Source organism: Salmo salar, chromosome ssa04 (genome assembly GCF_905237065.1).
Source record: "Salmo salar chromosome ssa04, Ssal_v3.1, whole genome shotgun sequence".
Taxonomy (NCBI): Eukaryota; Metazoa; Chordata; class Actinopteri; order Salmoniformes; family Salmonidae; genus Salmo; species Salmo salar.
This window is the reverse complement of record NC_059445.1, coordinates 19,353,562-19,369,019: the sequence shown is the minus strand read 5'-3', so window position 1 is coordinate 19,369,019 and position 15,458 is coordinate 19,353,562. Positions and strand designations below refer to the sequence as shown.

General features: G+C 41.2%; 2 protein-coding genes across 3 annotated transcripts in view; both read right to left on the bottom strand.

The window, feature by feature from the left end:
* Nucleotides 1–15,458, bottom strand: part of LOC106602512 (zinc finger protein 69 homolog) — a 506,109-nt gene that overhangs the window by 448,177 nt on the left and 42,474 nt on the right. The gene's annotated exons all lie outside the window — the stretch shown is intronic.
* The window catches only part of LOC106602409 (uncharacterized), a 28,316-nt gene that overhangs the window by 9,759 nt on the left and 3,099 nt on the right, over nucleotides 1–15,458 (bottom strand). Inside the window, exons 3-5 of the mRNA XM_014195028.2 lie at nucleotides 14,262–14,447; nucleotides 4,110–4,274; nucleotides 3,221–3,332 (exon numbers count right to left, since the gene is read on the bottom strand). Coding sequence (XP_014050503.2) covers nucleotides 3,221–3,332; nucleotides 4,110–4,274; nucleotides 14,262–14,447 — 463 coding nt within the window. The remainder of the gene's footprint in view (nucleotides 1–3,220; nucleotides 3,333–4,109; nucleotides 4,275–14,261; nucleotides 14,448–15,458) is intronic.

The window sequence follows — 15,458 nt, the reverse complement described above, 5'->3', positions numbered from 1 at the left end:
TGGGATTGATTTGCACTTTTCGCACCAAAGTACGTTCATCTCTAGGAGACAGAACGCGTCTCCTTCCTGAGCGGTATGATGGCTGTATGGTCCCATGGTGTTTATACTTGTGTACTATTGTTTGTACAGATGAACGTGGTACCTTCAGGCATTTGGAAATTGCTCCCAAAGATGAACCAGACTTGTGGAGGTCTACAATTCTTTTTCTGAGGTCTTGGCTGATTTCTTTTGAGTTTCCCATGATGTCAAGCAAAGAGGTGCTGAGTTTGAAGGTAGGCCTTGAAATACATCCACAGGCACACCTCCAATTGACTCAAATTATGTCAATTAGCCTATCAGAAGCTTCTAAAGCCATGACATCATTTTTTGGAATTTTCCAAGCTGTTTAAAGGCACAGTCCACTTAATGTATGTAAACTTCTGACCCACTGGAATTGTGATACAGTGAATTATAAGTGAAATAATCTGTCTGTAAACAATTGTTGGAAAAATGACTTGTGTCATGCACAAAGTAGATGTCCTAACCGACTTGCCAAAACTATAGTTTGTTAACAAAACATTTGTGGAGTGGTTGAAAAACTAGTTTTAATTACTAATAATGTGTATGTAAATATCCGACTTCAACTGTATTTATTTGTTCATCAATTTTAGAAAAAGGCAGGAACGTAACAATGTTGAGAGAGTCAAGGGGTCTGAATACTTTCTGGATGCACTGTATATACAAGGTTATTATATACAAGGTTATTAAAGTAAACTAAAACAAACTAATCATGAAAAAACTATTTAGTAAACTGAAATAAAATAATTAACAAACCCATTTGAAAAACTACAACTATACTGAAACTATCTTTGACTCCAAAACAAACTTAAATAAAATCCATCATGAATTATGTTCAGTTGTAGTTGTTTTTTCTAAATAAAATTGTGCAAAAATCTAATAGAGTTAAGCTTTTTTTCCTAATGGAGTTTAAGCTTCTGAATCTGCCAGGTCACATTGAGATTTACTTTAATTTAAAGGTAGACTCAGCGAGATGACGTTGCCATGAGTAGCACGGCAGATATTGCTTGCGTTCCCCTGCTCAGATGTTACATGCATCAACCAATGATTGCGTACCACGTCATTTACTGTGCAGTCGGCAATAGATATCTGTAACATGTCAGTAGTGTTCCTCTGCTCAGACGTTGCTGACAAATGCCAGATCTTACAACGCCTAGATGGTTATTATACAGTGCTTTGCAAAAGTATTCATCCCCCTTGGCGTTTTTCCTATTTTGTTGCATTACAACCTGTAATTTAAATTGATTTTTATTTGGATTTCATGTAATGGACATACACAAAATAGTCCAAATTGGTGAAGAGAAATGAAAAAAATTACTTGTTTAAAAAAATTTACAAAATTTTCTCCAAAAAGTTAAAAACGGAAAAGCGGTGCGTGCATATGTATTCACCCCCTTTGCTATGAAGCACCTAAATAAGATCTGGTGCAACCAATTACCTTCAGAAGTCACATAATTAGTTAAATAAAGTCCACCTGTGTGCAATTTAAGTGTCACATAATCCCCAGTATATATACACCTGTTCTGAAAGGCCCCAGAGTCTGCAACACCACTAAACAAGGGGCACCATGAAGACCAAGGAGCTCTCTAAACAGATCAGGGACAAAGTTGTGGAGAAGTACAGATCAGGGTTGGGTTACAAAAAAAGATCAGAAACTTTGAACATCCCAAGGAGCACCATTAAATCCATTATTAAAAAATGGAAAGAATATGGCACCACAATAGACCTGCCAAGAGAGGGCCGCCCACCAAAACTCATGGACCAGGCAAGGAGGGCATTAATCAGAGAGGCAACAAAGAGACCAAAGATAACCCTGAAGGAGCTGCAAAGCCCCACAGCGGAGATTGGAGTATCTGTCCATAGGACCACTTTAAGCCGTATACCCCAAAGAGCTGGGCTTTACGGAAGAGTGGCCAGAAAAAAGCCATTGCTTAAAGAAAAAATAAGCAAACATGTTTGGTGTACGCCAAAAGGCATGTGGGAGACTTTTTGGCCATCAAGGAAAACGCTATGTCTGGCGCAAACCCAACACCTCTCATCACCCCGAGAACACCATCCAATTGAGAATCTGTGGTATGACTTAAAGATTGCTGTACACCAGCGGAACCCATCCAACTTGAAGGAGCTGGAGCAGTTTTGCCTTGAAGAATGGGCAAAAATTCCAGTGGCTAGATCTGCCAAGCTTATAGAAACATACCCCAAGAGACTTGCAGCTGTAATTGCTGCAGAAGGTGGCTTTACAATGTATTGACTTTGGGAGGGGGGGTGAATAGTTATGCACGCTCACGTTTTCATTTTTTTTGTCTTATTTCTTGTTTTTTTCACACAAAAAAATATTTTGCATCTTCAAAGTGGTAGGCATGTTGTGTAAATCAAATGATACAACCCCCCCCCCCAAAATCTATTTTAACTCCAGGTTGTAAGGCAACAAAATAGGAAAAATGCCAAGGGGGGTGAATACTTTTGCAAGCCACTGTACATATCAGCTAACCACATCTTATGGTACAGAAGTTTGGTGCCTGACTGCAGTCTATGACGTGGCACGCAACCATTGGTTGATGCATGCGACATCTGAGCAGGGGAACGCGATCATGATGCGGTCAGCAGGTATGTAAAAAACGTATCCAGGTGTTGTAAGATCTGGCAGGTGTCAGCCTTGCAAGATTTTGCTCTCACACAGTCACAGAGTATCTGAATATGGGTGCGCTTCATGCTGCTACAACTTGGTAGCTACGGGACGAAAACAGCGAAGAAGTTTAACCTCGCACTCCAAAGCTCCTCGTCATTGAGGAAATTGACCCACTGCTACTGTTTACTTGGTGCATCTATGTCATCTCACTGAGTCTACCTTTAAACCTAACGACCTGACCCATCACCTTATGTATTACTGTCCCACAGTGGCAAGTAGTGACATCCCCAAAACAGAAAAATTATAAATGCTCCTAGCCTCCCACGCATAGGCAACTTCTGTCCCTAAAACAAAAAAATATAAAAACGAAATAGAAATGTTTTTATAAAACTTCAAAGCGAGTAAATCAGTTCTGAAAACTAACTGAATCTAAACTGATTTTTTATTTTTATTTTAAAACAAATAGAAAGAAAAACAAATATAAGAACACAAAACTATAATAACTCTGGTATGTAGGCTACATGTATTTCTTACCTTGCTCCCCCATCTTTAGTCTACTCAGCAAATCAATGCTCTCTAGACCGTCTTCTATGGTCTCCTCTTTGACTAGCAGCAGATCAGGCTTCCCATCCTCCATGTTTACTGACTGTAAGAGATACAGAGTGAGAGGATGTTGGATCAATAAATCGGACATGAGCACCCTGCTATTGAGCATCTTCTGATTGGACTATGAGTACTATGCAAATATGTTAGTTGATTTGATTATTAAACTCTCTTTCATGGTTGTATCATTCAAAGACATAGTCCCACACTTAAGACATTTTACATTTACATTTACATTTTAGTCATTTAGCAGACACTCTTATCCAGAGCGACTTACAGTAGTGAATGCATACATTTCATACAATTTCATACATTTTTTTTTTTTCTGTGCTGGCCCCCCGTGGGAATCGAACCCACAACCCTGGCGTTGCAAACACCATGCTCTACCAACTGAGCTACAGGGAAGGCTATGACAAAATGAATCAATCCCTGGGCCCGTATCTACAAAGAGTCTCAGAGTACGAGTGCTGTTCTAGGATCTCTCCAAATAATCTTATTCATTATGATCTAAAAGGCTAAACTGATCCTAGATCAGCACTCATGTTCTAAGAGGCTTTGTGGATACGCCGGGCCCTGACCTAATACCATTTTTTTATTTAACTAGGCAAGTCAGTTAAGAACAAATTATTATTTACAATGATGGTCTACCCCGGCCACACCCGGACGACGCTGGGCCAATTGTGCGCCACCCTATGGGAGTCGTTGTGATACAGCCTGGATTCGAACCAGGAACAGTTGAGATGCCTATTGCACTGAGATGCAGTGCCTTAGACCGCTGCGCCACTCGGGAGCCCATACAGACAGTTTACAGTATGCTCACCTCAGTGAGACTGTGTGTGGTCCTGTGCTGCTCAGCTGGTTCCTCTGTGGGTTCAGGAGGAGGTGTAGTCTGGTTGTCCTCCATGACCATGGTCCCCTCAGGGTTCCCCAGACCCTCCTCATACCACTCCTCTTTCATCAGCAGCACCTCTGGACACTCCTCCTCCTGGAAGAGACAGGTGAAACAGATTACAGACATACATTCCCTCAGGTAGTACACACAGATAATAAACACACTTTCAACATGTGGGGGCCATACTTGCGAACAATTGAAAAAGTAAAATGTTAAGTGTAGCTCTTTACACTCGTACCTGTATAGAGGGTTAAAAATAGCAGATTTGGACTCTGATAAGTGACTAAACTGGAATGCTATACAGTAACATGCTATACATGACGTCAGAGATCAAGGTCTCCACTTCCCAGCGCAGTAATGGTTTTGACTGACAGCTGTTCTGAACTTGAACACCGTGCGCGGCAAGAAGTTGACCGCATGCCTCCCGCTAATTGGGCAACTTTAGCAATTTTTGTTGTTGTCTGAGTGAGGGAAATGCAGTACATAAAGAGGACTTATTGTATTTTGCAAGATGCGATGTTGAGGATTATAATAAATACAGCTTTGATGTCATACAAGCAAGCCAAAAACCAGTTAGTCCAAATGTGCACTTCACATTTCCATATCATAAAACTCATGTAATATACATTGTCAACATGTATGATCACTATGCTTGATGTACAGTCACAAATAACATGGCGTCATACCCTGGGTTGTTCTAACGCCGCAAAAACATCTGCTAAATATGTGTACGCAATGGAGTTTGAACAGAATGAGACCGTGTGTCGTTTTCTTAAGAAATTTGAACACACATCAATGTAATCATGACTCTATTCTATGTGCAGCAAATTTACGATCTGCTTCTCTGAATTGCCTTGTGAAAGCCTAACACTGTAAGATCGTATTTTGTTACTTAGCTAGACATGTGGGCAATATAACATGTTTTCTAATTATGCCCACCTGTGCAGATTGTGATTTAAATGGACCGTTTCTGGAATGCGTGAACAACAACAGTAATTGTGTGATGGCGGGACTGCAGAGTTGTGTTCCAAAGAAAACCGCGTGCTCAACAGCACGGCTAGGACAGCTCAAAATAGCACCTAATAGTTAGTAGACTCTTCGAGTCATAAAAGTGCATTGAAATTACATAGGAACTGTGCACACTTTGGAGAGGTGTGTGGCCACTTGAAGACACCAGTTAGACCTACCGCTCAAACCCTTGTAATTTTTTTGTTTTATGTTGCACTTTCCCCAGATTTTCCATTAATATTTTTCATGTTACTGAATGTATCCAGAGTATTTTCAGATTTTGTTAACAACAAATGTGGCAAATATTACAGTAAATGTAAAATACACAAATCAACAGTTAATGTTTGGATTCAGTCTTGTGTCAGATTAACTGTTATCCTCACCTTTAGTCTAATTTTCCCATAATCTCCAAACTGATCCCTTTTTATTGCTACCATAGTTATGCATATGTATTTCATATTTTTTCTGTAAGAAACATCTCAATTCAGCCCTATCATATAGGTGCAGCAGGTAGCATGGTGGTTAGTAGTGATGGGCATTCCGGGTCTTTTCAGTGAGCCGGCTCGTTCGGCTCAGTTCACCAAAAAGAGACGGCTCTTTTGGCTCTTTAAAAAAAATATGTTTGTATTTTTTCAACTCAAACAGTTTGCGATAGTTTCACTATGATTAGTGTTAAAACAATTCTAATTAAATTATTAAATTAAATCATACTCTACCTTAACCACAATGTATTTAAAAATGCATTGGTTTGTTATGAAAAAGAATGCTATTAAACATTTGCATTTAAAGTATAACTTTTTAATGTATATAAACAAAGTGCATATAAATCGAACCATTCAAAACGAATACAATCTGAACAGCATAATAGAATATTGCACCATATCAAAGAAAAATAAATAACAATGAGCAAAACTGCAGCATCCCACTTTAAACATTAAAGTGGTCCTTCTTTTCAATCTCTTCTTTATTGCCATGTTATAACCAGCAGCACACAGCAATGCTGACCATATTTTGCTTTTATGAGAGATTTGCATTCAGAAATGCAAACTGCCTCACTTTCGAGGGGCTGATGCGATTTCTTCTCTCAGTAATTATTTTCGAGAAGACCCTCTCAGAGGGAACGGATGGAGTCACTATGCAGAGTCTCCCTGTCATGACTTTAGTAAGCCGTGGGTAGACAGAGGCCTTGTTCTTCCACCAGCTTAGAGGATCTGCAGATCTATTTGGAGGAGGGGCTCCTCCAAATATAATCGGACCTCCATTATGGCATCTGCTGAGGGATTCCTTCGTGCTGCATCCCCAGTTGCTCTCTCGTCAAACAGCATCCAAACAGCAGACGTTTGTGGCGCTACTGCTGGTGCTTCTGCTCCATCTGATCCCTCTTCTTCCTGATGCCCTGGTGCCTGAGCCAGCTGACTGCTGGGGCTGTCCCACCCTGCTGCTGAGGTTATTCTTTGAAGAGCCTCATCAATCGCTCTGGCATCACTGAAGGCTAACTTCTTAAACCTGGGGTCAAGTGCAGCAGTTTCTGATAGTACGTGATTATATTCCATTCTGTGGAACTTTCTGTCCATTGATGAACATAGGGTGTCCATCAACTCTGTCACATATCTTGTGGTTACATTTGCTTCTCTCTGGCGGCTGGCTGTGATTCGCTGCAGACCCTTACACAGGAGTATCATTTTTGAGGCTGTCACATAGCTGAAAAGAGAGAACAGTAACTTATTAGTTCAGGTTAATGTTTTGTCTACTGATACTACATTCTCATCTACTGCTTATATTTATATATAATACTGGATTAAATAATGATGTAGTAATAACTGCTGACTGTACCTCTCTCAACTGATCTCCACAGTGACCCGCTCAAAGGGTTCCAGGACTCTGCACACCTCCTCCACCACCTCCCATTCCTCTTGGGTCAGAGCATCAACAGGTGCATTGACGTGTGGAGGTGCTGGCTCCACCACTATCACTAGCAGGCCCGCTAGTTTCGCAAAGCTCCGCTACAGCTAGCTTCACAGTTGGGTGCACAGTTCGCATATGCTGGTGTAGGTTGTGCGTAGAACCGGCTTTATATGAGATTTTGTTTTGGCAAATTCTACACTGTGCTCTAACATTGTCTACATTATTAAAATGCATCCAAATGCTACTGTGCTTCCGACTCATTTTCCAGCTGTTGTTTTCACAGCTGTCCTTCCTCTCTTTCCTCGGTTGCTAAGTGTGTGACTGTGAGTGAGCTGGCTCGGCCCTCCCTCACGCATCTTTGGCTCATTGGTTGACACTGCGTGTCTGATTGACAGGAACAACAGATGAGGCTGTTAGTCTGAGCTGAAAGTCAGAACGAATGTGTGTGCGCTTGAGCATTTAGGCCTATATTATTTTTGTTCTTTTTTCGTTCTTTGAATTAGTTAATTCTATTCATTTACATCTTTTGATTATTCATATCTTTATTATTCTTTTTTTTTATAAATAGATTCGGCTCTTCTGATATCTTAGAGCCGACTCGTTCGCGAACGACCCATCACTACTGGTTAGAGCCTTGGGCCAATAACCGAAAGATCGAATCCCTGAGCTGACAGTTAACCCACTGTTCCTAGGACATCATTGTAAATAAGAATTTATTCTTAACTGGCTTGCCTAGATAAACATTTTAAAAATGAGGCCAGGGGTGTCAAACTCATTCCATGAAGGGCCTACTGTCTGCTGGTTTTAGTTTTTTTCCCTTTCAATTAAGACCTAGAAAACCAGGTGAGGGGTGTTCCTTACTAATTAGTGACCTTAATTCATCAATCAAGTACAAGGGAGGAGCGAAAACTCGCAGGGACTCGACCCCCGAGTGTAAGGGGTCAAGCCTCAGCCTATAAACATTTTTGACGTAGTGGCACGTGTTCAAAGGCTACACGTTAGCGGTTCCCATTACACAAGCTAGCATATTTAGCCCTACGCAAACCTCACCAGGTGGCCTTGATTATTTCCGGTAACAGTTTATCATCGAGCTTAAACCTTTTCTCCACAAACAAATGGCATTTCATAAAATAGGTCAACTTGGCCACCAAAGGGATACCTTTAAACCTCCAAATTTAAGGTTTACTTTTGTTCCTCTTCACTTGGTCTATGTCAGTTTTGCATTATCGTCGCAACCTTGAATTGGATAGTAAAACTTTTTTTTTAGCCTTATGGACTTGTCAAATAGCTGTCATGTACCGTAGCCATTGCTTTTCAGGTGACAAACAGCGCTAATGCGGTTGACTCGTTAACGACAATGTTCATTAAATACGGGTTCGAAAACCCCTCGCTTCAAGCATTTTTGTTAAGGGAAATACTGTTCAATGCTGGTCCGCACATGACGAAGTAGATGATTATAATAATGCATATATATAACATTGTAGATGTAAGTGCAGCCCTACACGGCTATATGATCTAGAATATGCTAGAGTAGCGTTGATTATTTATGTAGCTGTGCCAGTAGCCTGTGTCGGTCTGCATGTTTACATTGAATTCATGGATTTCACATGAGACGGGTTCCAGGAGTGATACATTTTTATTTCCGTAGGACTATAGCCTATCGACAATGGAAAGGTACCATACAAAGTCCCATATGCATTAATAGGTTATAGCATAAGGAGGACACTATCTGATGTGAATGAACGTAGGTTATAGCTCTACTGTTGATCGGAGCTCCTTTAGTACAGAATATGATAATCAAATCAAACTTTATTTGTCACATGCGCCGAATACAAGTGTAGACTTTACCGTGAAATTATTACTTACAAGCCCTTAACCAATAGTGCAGTTCAAGAAGAGTTAAGAAAATATTTACAAAATAAACTAAAGTAAAAAATAATAAAAAGTAACACAAAATAATAACGAGGCTATATACAGGGTCAATGTGCGGGGTACAGGTTAGTCGATGTACTTTGTAATGTAGGTAGGGGTGAAGTGGCTATGCATAAAAATAAACAGCGAGTAGCAGCAGTGTACAAAACAAATAGGGGGGGGTCAATGTAAATAGTCTGGTGGCCATTTGATGAACTGTTCAGCAGTCTTATGGCTTGGGGATAAAAGCTGGTATGGAGCCTTTTGGTCCTAGACTTGGCGCTCCGGTACGGCTTACCGTGCGGTAGCAGAGAAAACAGTCTATGACTTGGGACATTTTTTGGGGCTTTCCTCTGTAACCGCCTATTATATAGGTCCTGGATGGCAGGAAGCTTGGCCCCAGTGATATACTGGATGTTCTCGATGGTACAGCTGTAGAACTTTTTGAGGATCTGGGGACCCATGCCAAATCTTTTCAGCCTCCTAAGGTGAGAAAGGTGTTGTCGTGCCCTCTTCAGGACCGTCTTGGTGTGTTTGGACCATGATAGTTCGTTGGTGATGTGGACACCAAGGAACTTGAAACTTTCGACCCGCTCAGAGTTAGATGACTTAAATAAAAACAATTCCCCATCTGATAATAATAAATATCTTCCTCCATTAAGATTGTCGATTTGGAATATTTTACACACGGTAGGCTTAGCGTGGGTTCGAGTCCGGACTTCCGATAAACTTATTTAAAATAAACTGCAATACTGCCATTTGTAGGATGATAGTGAGAGTACAACCTGTAATCCTACTCTAATACACTTTGTAATGCTGCTCGTCCTCAAGTCAAATAACACATATGTGACGAAGTAGGTGATTATAAAAATGCATATAAAACGTTGTAGGGCAACATTTAGGTGTACACGTCCATATAATATAGCCTATGCAATATGATTATTAGGTCATAGCAGTGTTTGTCTGCAAGGCTGAAGAAAGAGGTAGCTCAATAAATTAATTCTTAATCTTCATTTTCAAACTGTTGGCTGTAGGCTACATCCTTTCAACACACTAACACAAATAGAACTCTACATTTCAAAGGGGGGGGGAAGAGACTAATGTGAGATTCTAACCCTTGCCACAATCTGTGACAATTATCTGGATCTAGGCACTCTACACAGAAAGCAATTTGACCAATCAGTTAAATACACGTGATGTAGTTGCTCTGATTATCAGTACATGCTGTTATACTTCTGTTAAGGACTGTTCCATGAACACGTGTTGGAACACATCCAACTACGTTGATGATTTTTTTATTTGGCTGATGCATAATTTGTTACAGGAAATAATCACATCCATCTGGTGAGGTTATGATAGGGCTAAATCTGCAAGCTCATGTAATGGGAACAGCTAACATGTAGGCTTTGATCACATGCCACTACGTCAAGGATTTTAATTTGCTGATACTTAAACTTGACCTTTAACTTACTTTTTCTAATGTTTGCAAGTATGGCCCCAGTGTGTTTACCCATTCCCTATACGTTTGAGTCCTATACTGTAGTTACAGAATGACTTCATTGTTGTTAAACCCATCATGGTGGACATAAAATGATGTGGGTAAAAATAGTCAAGTCATCATCAGACAAACCTGACTAAACTATTTTGACGTGTACAGTAGGTGTTTGTTAGTGTGTGGGTATGTGTAGGTATATTTAGTAAGTGTATATTGGTTATAAAGCGCTGTCTGGTGTATGCAGAATAGGGTGAGATGTGATGTATACTAAAGAGAGTCGCAATGAAAGTCTTAGAATGAAAAGTCACATTGTGTTTATTAAACAAACAACTTTCTTTTAAATAAACCATATGAAAACCACACATACACATGAACTGCATTAATTTTCTAATTGAAAGCATCTTGGGGACAAACAAAGTAGTTGAATTAAAGTAATGAAACAGGCATTTGTGAACATCATATAGCCTACACAGTACAAACACAATATATAACAGACTTTTTAGGCTTATGTGGCTTATACATAGTGTACAAAACATTAGGAACACCTGCTTTGTCTATGGCATAGACTGACCAGGTGAAAGTTATGGTCCCTTATTGATGTCACCTGTTAAATCCACATCAATCAGTGTAGATGAAGGTGAGGAGACATGTTAAAGAAGGGTTTTTAAGCCTTGAGGCATGAATTGTGTATGTGTGCCATTAAGAGGGTGAATGTGCAAGACAAAAGATTTGAGCGCCTTTGAACGGACAGGGTATGGTAGTAGTTACCAGGCGCACCGGTTTGAGTGCAATGCTTCTGGGTTTTTACACTTAGCAGTTTCCCGTGTGTATCAAGAATGGTCCACCACCCAAAGGACATCCAGCCAATTTGACACAACTGTGGGAAGCATTGGAGTCAACATGGGCCAGCCTCCCTTTGAAAGCTTTTGACACCTTGTTGAGTCCATGCCTCGACGAATTGAGACTGTTCTGAGGGCAAAAGGGGGTGTAACTCAATAGTCGGAAAGTGTTCCTAATGTTTTGTACACTCAGTGTTTATCACACAATGTATTTGTATTTATTAGTGATCGCTATTAGCTGCTGCCAAGTGAATGGTTTGTTCCAAATACAATGCTTTTAGTTTAAAAAAAAATATTTAGTACAAGCTTATTACTTGCCACCCATTCTAAAACTGACTGCAGTTCTTTAAGTGTTGCAGTGATTTCTCTTGCTGTGGTAGCTGACGTGTTTAATGTTCAGTCATCAGCATGCATATATTGTTTTTCCGCCAATTTTACCATTGCGACAATTTTTTTCCGCCTTTTCTTAATATCTGATATATATTGCCGGTATCAAAGCCTAAACTTTTATTTCTACCTAACGACCTAGTAATCAATTTGGTAAAGTTCTGCCTACGGCTTAGTAGGATACGTTGCTGTATCGCTGAGGAGCCATTGACGTGCACTACGCACTTAAACTCTTGATGGTTGCTAGGCACCGCCCTGTAACAATCCTCCCGCCTGTTTCCATGTCCCCTCGCCCGCCACTAAGTGTGCACTGTTTTCTTAACCGCAACTGGATGGATCCATAAAGAGATTGTGAAATATGAACTCGACTCTTATTTTCTATCAGTATCACGATGTAGACCCGACGCCTGCTCCCTAACAAAGTGGAGTGAGGGTAGGAAATAGATGAAACGTGTATCAAAAAAGCACGTGCTTCTATTTCAGAATACCACTTTTTTTATATGACAGTGGGTTGTGTTGGAAAAATATTATTTGTATTTTATTCTTACTATAAAATACAAGCGTGTTGACTGAATGGGGTAGGTGTGTGTCGTGAGTTTAATGAACAAAATAATGAACTATTGACTTAATTCATTTGTACGTAACATCATTAAACTCTATGCTAGGCCTATTCTATCCCTTTGAAAATACATTATTAGTCTTATGTTTCTTAGGACCTGCCTGAAAAAAAAAAGTATTTATTTTTGAAAGTGTATATTCAATGGATTTATTCAAATAAACGCCCACCAGTATCTGCACACCACTACTGCCACTCGTCACCTGCATTCTGGCATGCCATAGGAGGTATAAAAGGCATATGCAGGCAAGAATGTGGTAAAAATGGGCACGTAAAGACATAACATGCATTTTTCCAGCAGCAAATTATGATCGATAATGTCAAAAGCTGCACTGAAGTCTAACCGTACATGTTGAGTGCTCTTCCCTTTAATCATGCTGAAAGTCTGTTGTTAATATGTTTGTTGTGAAATAGCATTGTATCTGGTAAAACACCATTTTTTTCATGAAGTTTACTAAGGGTTGGTAGCAGGTTGATTGGCCGGCTGTTTGAGTTTGTAAAGGGTGCTTTGCTATTCTTGGGTAGCGGAATGACTTTTGCTTCCCTCCAGGCCTGAGGGCAATTACTTTCCTGTAGGCTTATACTGAAGAGATGGCAAATAGGAGTGGCAATATAGGCCGCTACCATCCTCACAAATTTTTCATTGAAGTTGTCAGATGCAATATTCAAACCAGGAATATTCAACACTGAAATGTGTTACTTTCGCTACTCCAAATGCATCTGTGGATCTTTTCTGCTGACAACAACGCAGGGTTTGATCTAAACGTAATACGCTATAACATAGAATGGTTTCTAGTTTATAGAGTGGAATGGTTTTTCTGCTGGTGTATCCTAAGGTATCTCCTCTCTGAGAACCTCTTCCCGCAGTGCGGACATGCGAACGGCCTTTCTCCTGTGTGGACCTTCAGGTGCCTCTTCAGGCTGCCAGCCTGGGTGAAGCGCATGTCACACTGGGGGCAGCTGAAGGGTTTCTCACCTGTATGGACCCTCTGATGCCTCTTCAGGTCACTAGACTGGGTGAAGCGCATTAGACACTGGGTACAGCTGAAGGGTTTCACCCCTCTGTGGACCCTCTGGTGCCTCTTCAGGTCACTAGACTGGCTGAAGCGCATGTGACACTGGGTACAGCTGAAGGGTTTAACCCCTCTGTGGACCCTCTGGTGGATCTCCACACTCTGAGGGCTGCTGAAGCCTTTGTTACAGAACATGCAGAGGAACCGTTTCTCTTTACTATTGCCTGATGTTTCTCCCCCTCCCCGAGCCTGGGGTCTAGCACTGTCGTTTGAGTGCAATACCTGATCGAAAAGGATGCGGCTGTGTGAATCGGAAGGTCCCATCGAAGTGGACACTGGGTCACGGTCCCCGAACGCGTATGAAGGCGAGTGGGTTGCGACATTTGGATTTTTCTCTAAACTTTCCCTGTAATCTAAGAAATATCTTCCCTGTGAGTGTCCGTCTCCTAAGTGACTATCTGCATTCCATGTGGGAGAAATGTCGCCCTCCACTTTCACAGTCACTTCCTCTACAACCAGACCCTCCACTTTCTTATCTAGGCAGCCTTCAGAGTGTAGACTACTACTGTACTGGTTCCAGTCTCCTCTAGACAGATCAGTCTGTGTCTCTAAACCCAATGATATGTTGCCAGGGTCCATCTCTGTAGTGTAAGAACAAGATGGATCATCACCTCCAGTGTCTAACGCGTCACCATCACCATCCTCGCGGGAATGAACCGTCCTCTCGTTCTGGTGAAATACCGGTACATAGTCTGAGCCAGGAGCAGGAGGACAGCCCAGTCTCCACAGCCCAAGTCTCTCTGGGTCTGATCTGTGGTCAGATCCTGTGTGTAAGAGCCTGTGTGTTACAGTTAAAGTCTTGGTGTCTGTCTCGGAATTGAGGACGGAGTTCAGCGTTCCACTGACCTCCATGATGCTGCGTCGAGTCCTGGGCTGTGCTGGGGTGTTGGTGGGGTCCTCTGTAGCTACAGGGGGTGCTACAGCCACTCCAGTCTGGATGTCTCTGCTGTGCTGTGGGTCCTCCTCTCCTTCAGTCTTCTCCTGCTTGACCAGAGACGATCCTTCAGGACCTGCAGCCTCTGTATCTGCAGACTGACAAGAGAGATTATTATCGGTACATGATTTGAATTGGATACATTAAGAGTATGTTTACATGCATAGTAAAAATGCTATATTAAACTGATTATGGCAGTAGGCAGATTAAGCAATAGTTATGTAAACACCTTACTCTGCCCATCTATTATATTAATATAATAGTTCAATTAAAAAAGTTGACATGCTTTGCAAGAAGAACAATTTCCCTAATAATCCTGTTTACATGGACACATCTGAAAGGCTACCTGTTCAGTCCCTCCAGGATTCCGCGATTGCATAATTCAATGCAAAAATCATACAATCAGCGCATATTATGCGAGAGCTCACAATTTTGACCAATCCCCGCACTTTTAGCGCATAAAAGGGTCCAATCAAAAGCGGGTTCGTAATTTTGACCAATTACTGCACTGTTACCGTGGAAAATGACCCAATCCGACGACCACACTTCAACAAAGTTTTTTTCCCCTGGCCTGAGTCTATTCACATGTGAAGATGATGGGTGATTGTTGACGGCTGACAGGCAGTACAATGAACTGAAATCAATCTTATTTTCCAACAAAAATAACAGCTAATGAACGTGCAAAACAATTTCCAAATGTTTTTAGAAACTAGAGAAAGTCAACAATCAACAGTCACTTCGAATCAGCAAAGCATCAGGGGCGGTTCTGGGGGGGGGGGGGCAGTGCCCCTGTGACAACTTTGGACCCCCTTGTGGCCCCCCTAAATGTGGAGTATGAAATAATTTTTACATAACTAATTTTTGCTACCTTTCTTTTTTTACATCCATTATTAGACAGTGACAACGCGGAACACTAATGATTATGAACATGGTCTTTTGCCTGCTAATGCCTGCAATGCAGTGAAGAAAACGATATGACAACAATAACGTTTAATGTAACTGGCCCCTCTAACAGTACAACTGGCCCCAGCTTGGCCCCCCCCAGTTGAAATGGTCTAGAACTGCCACTGCAAAGCATACGAGAATGTCACCACAGTTCCCACAGCTGC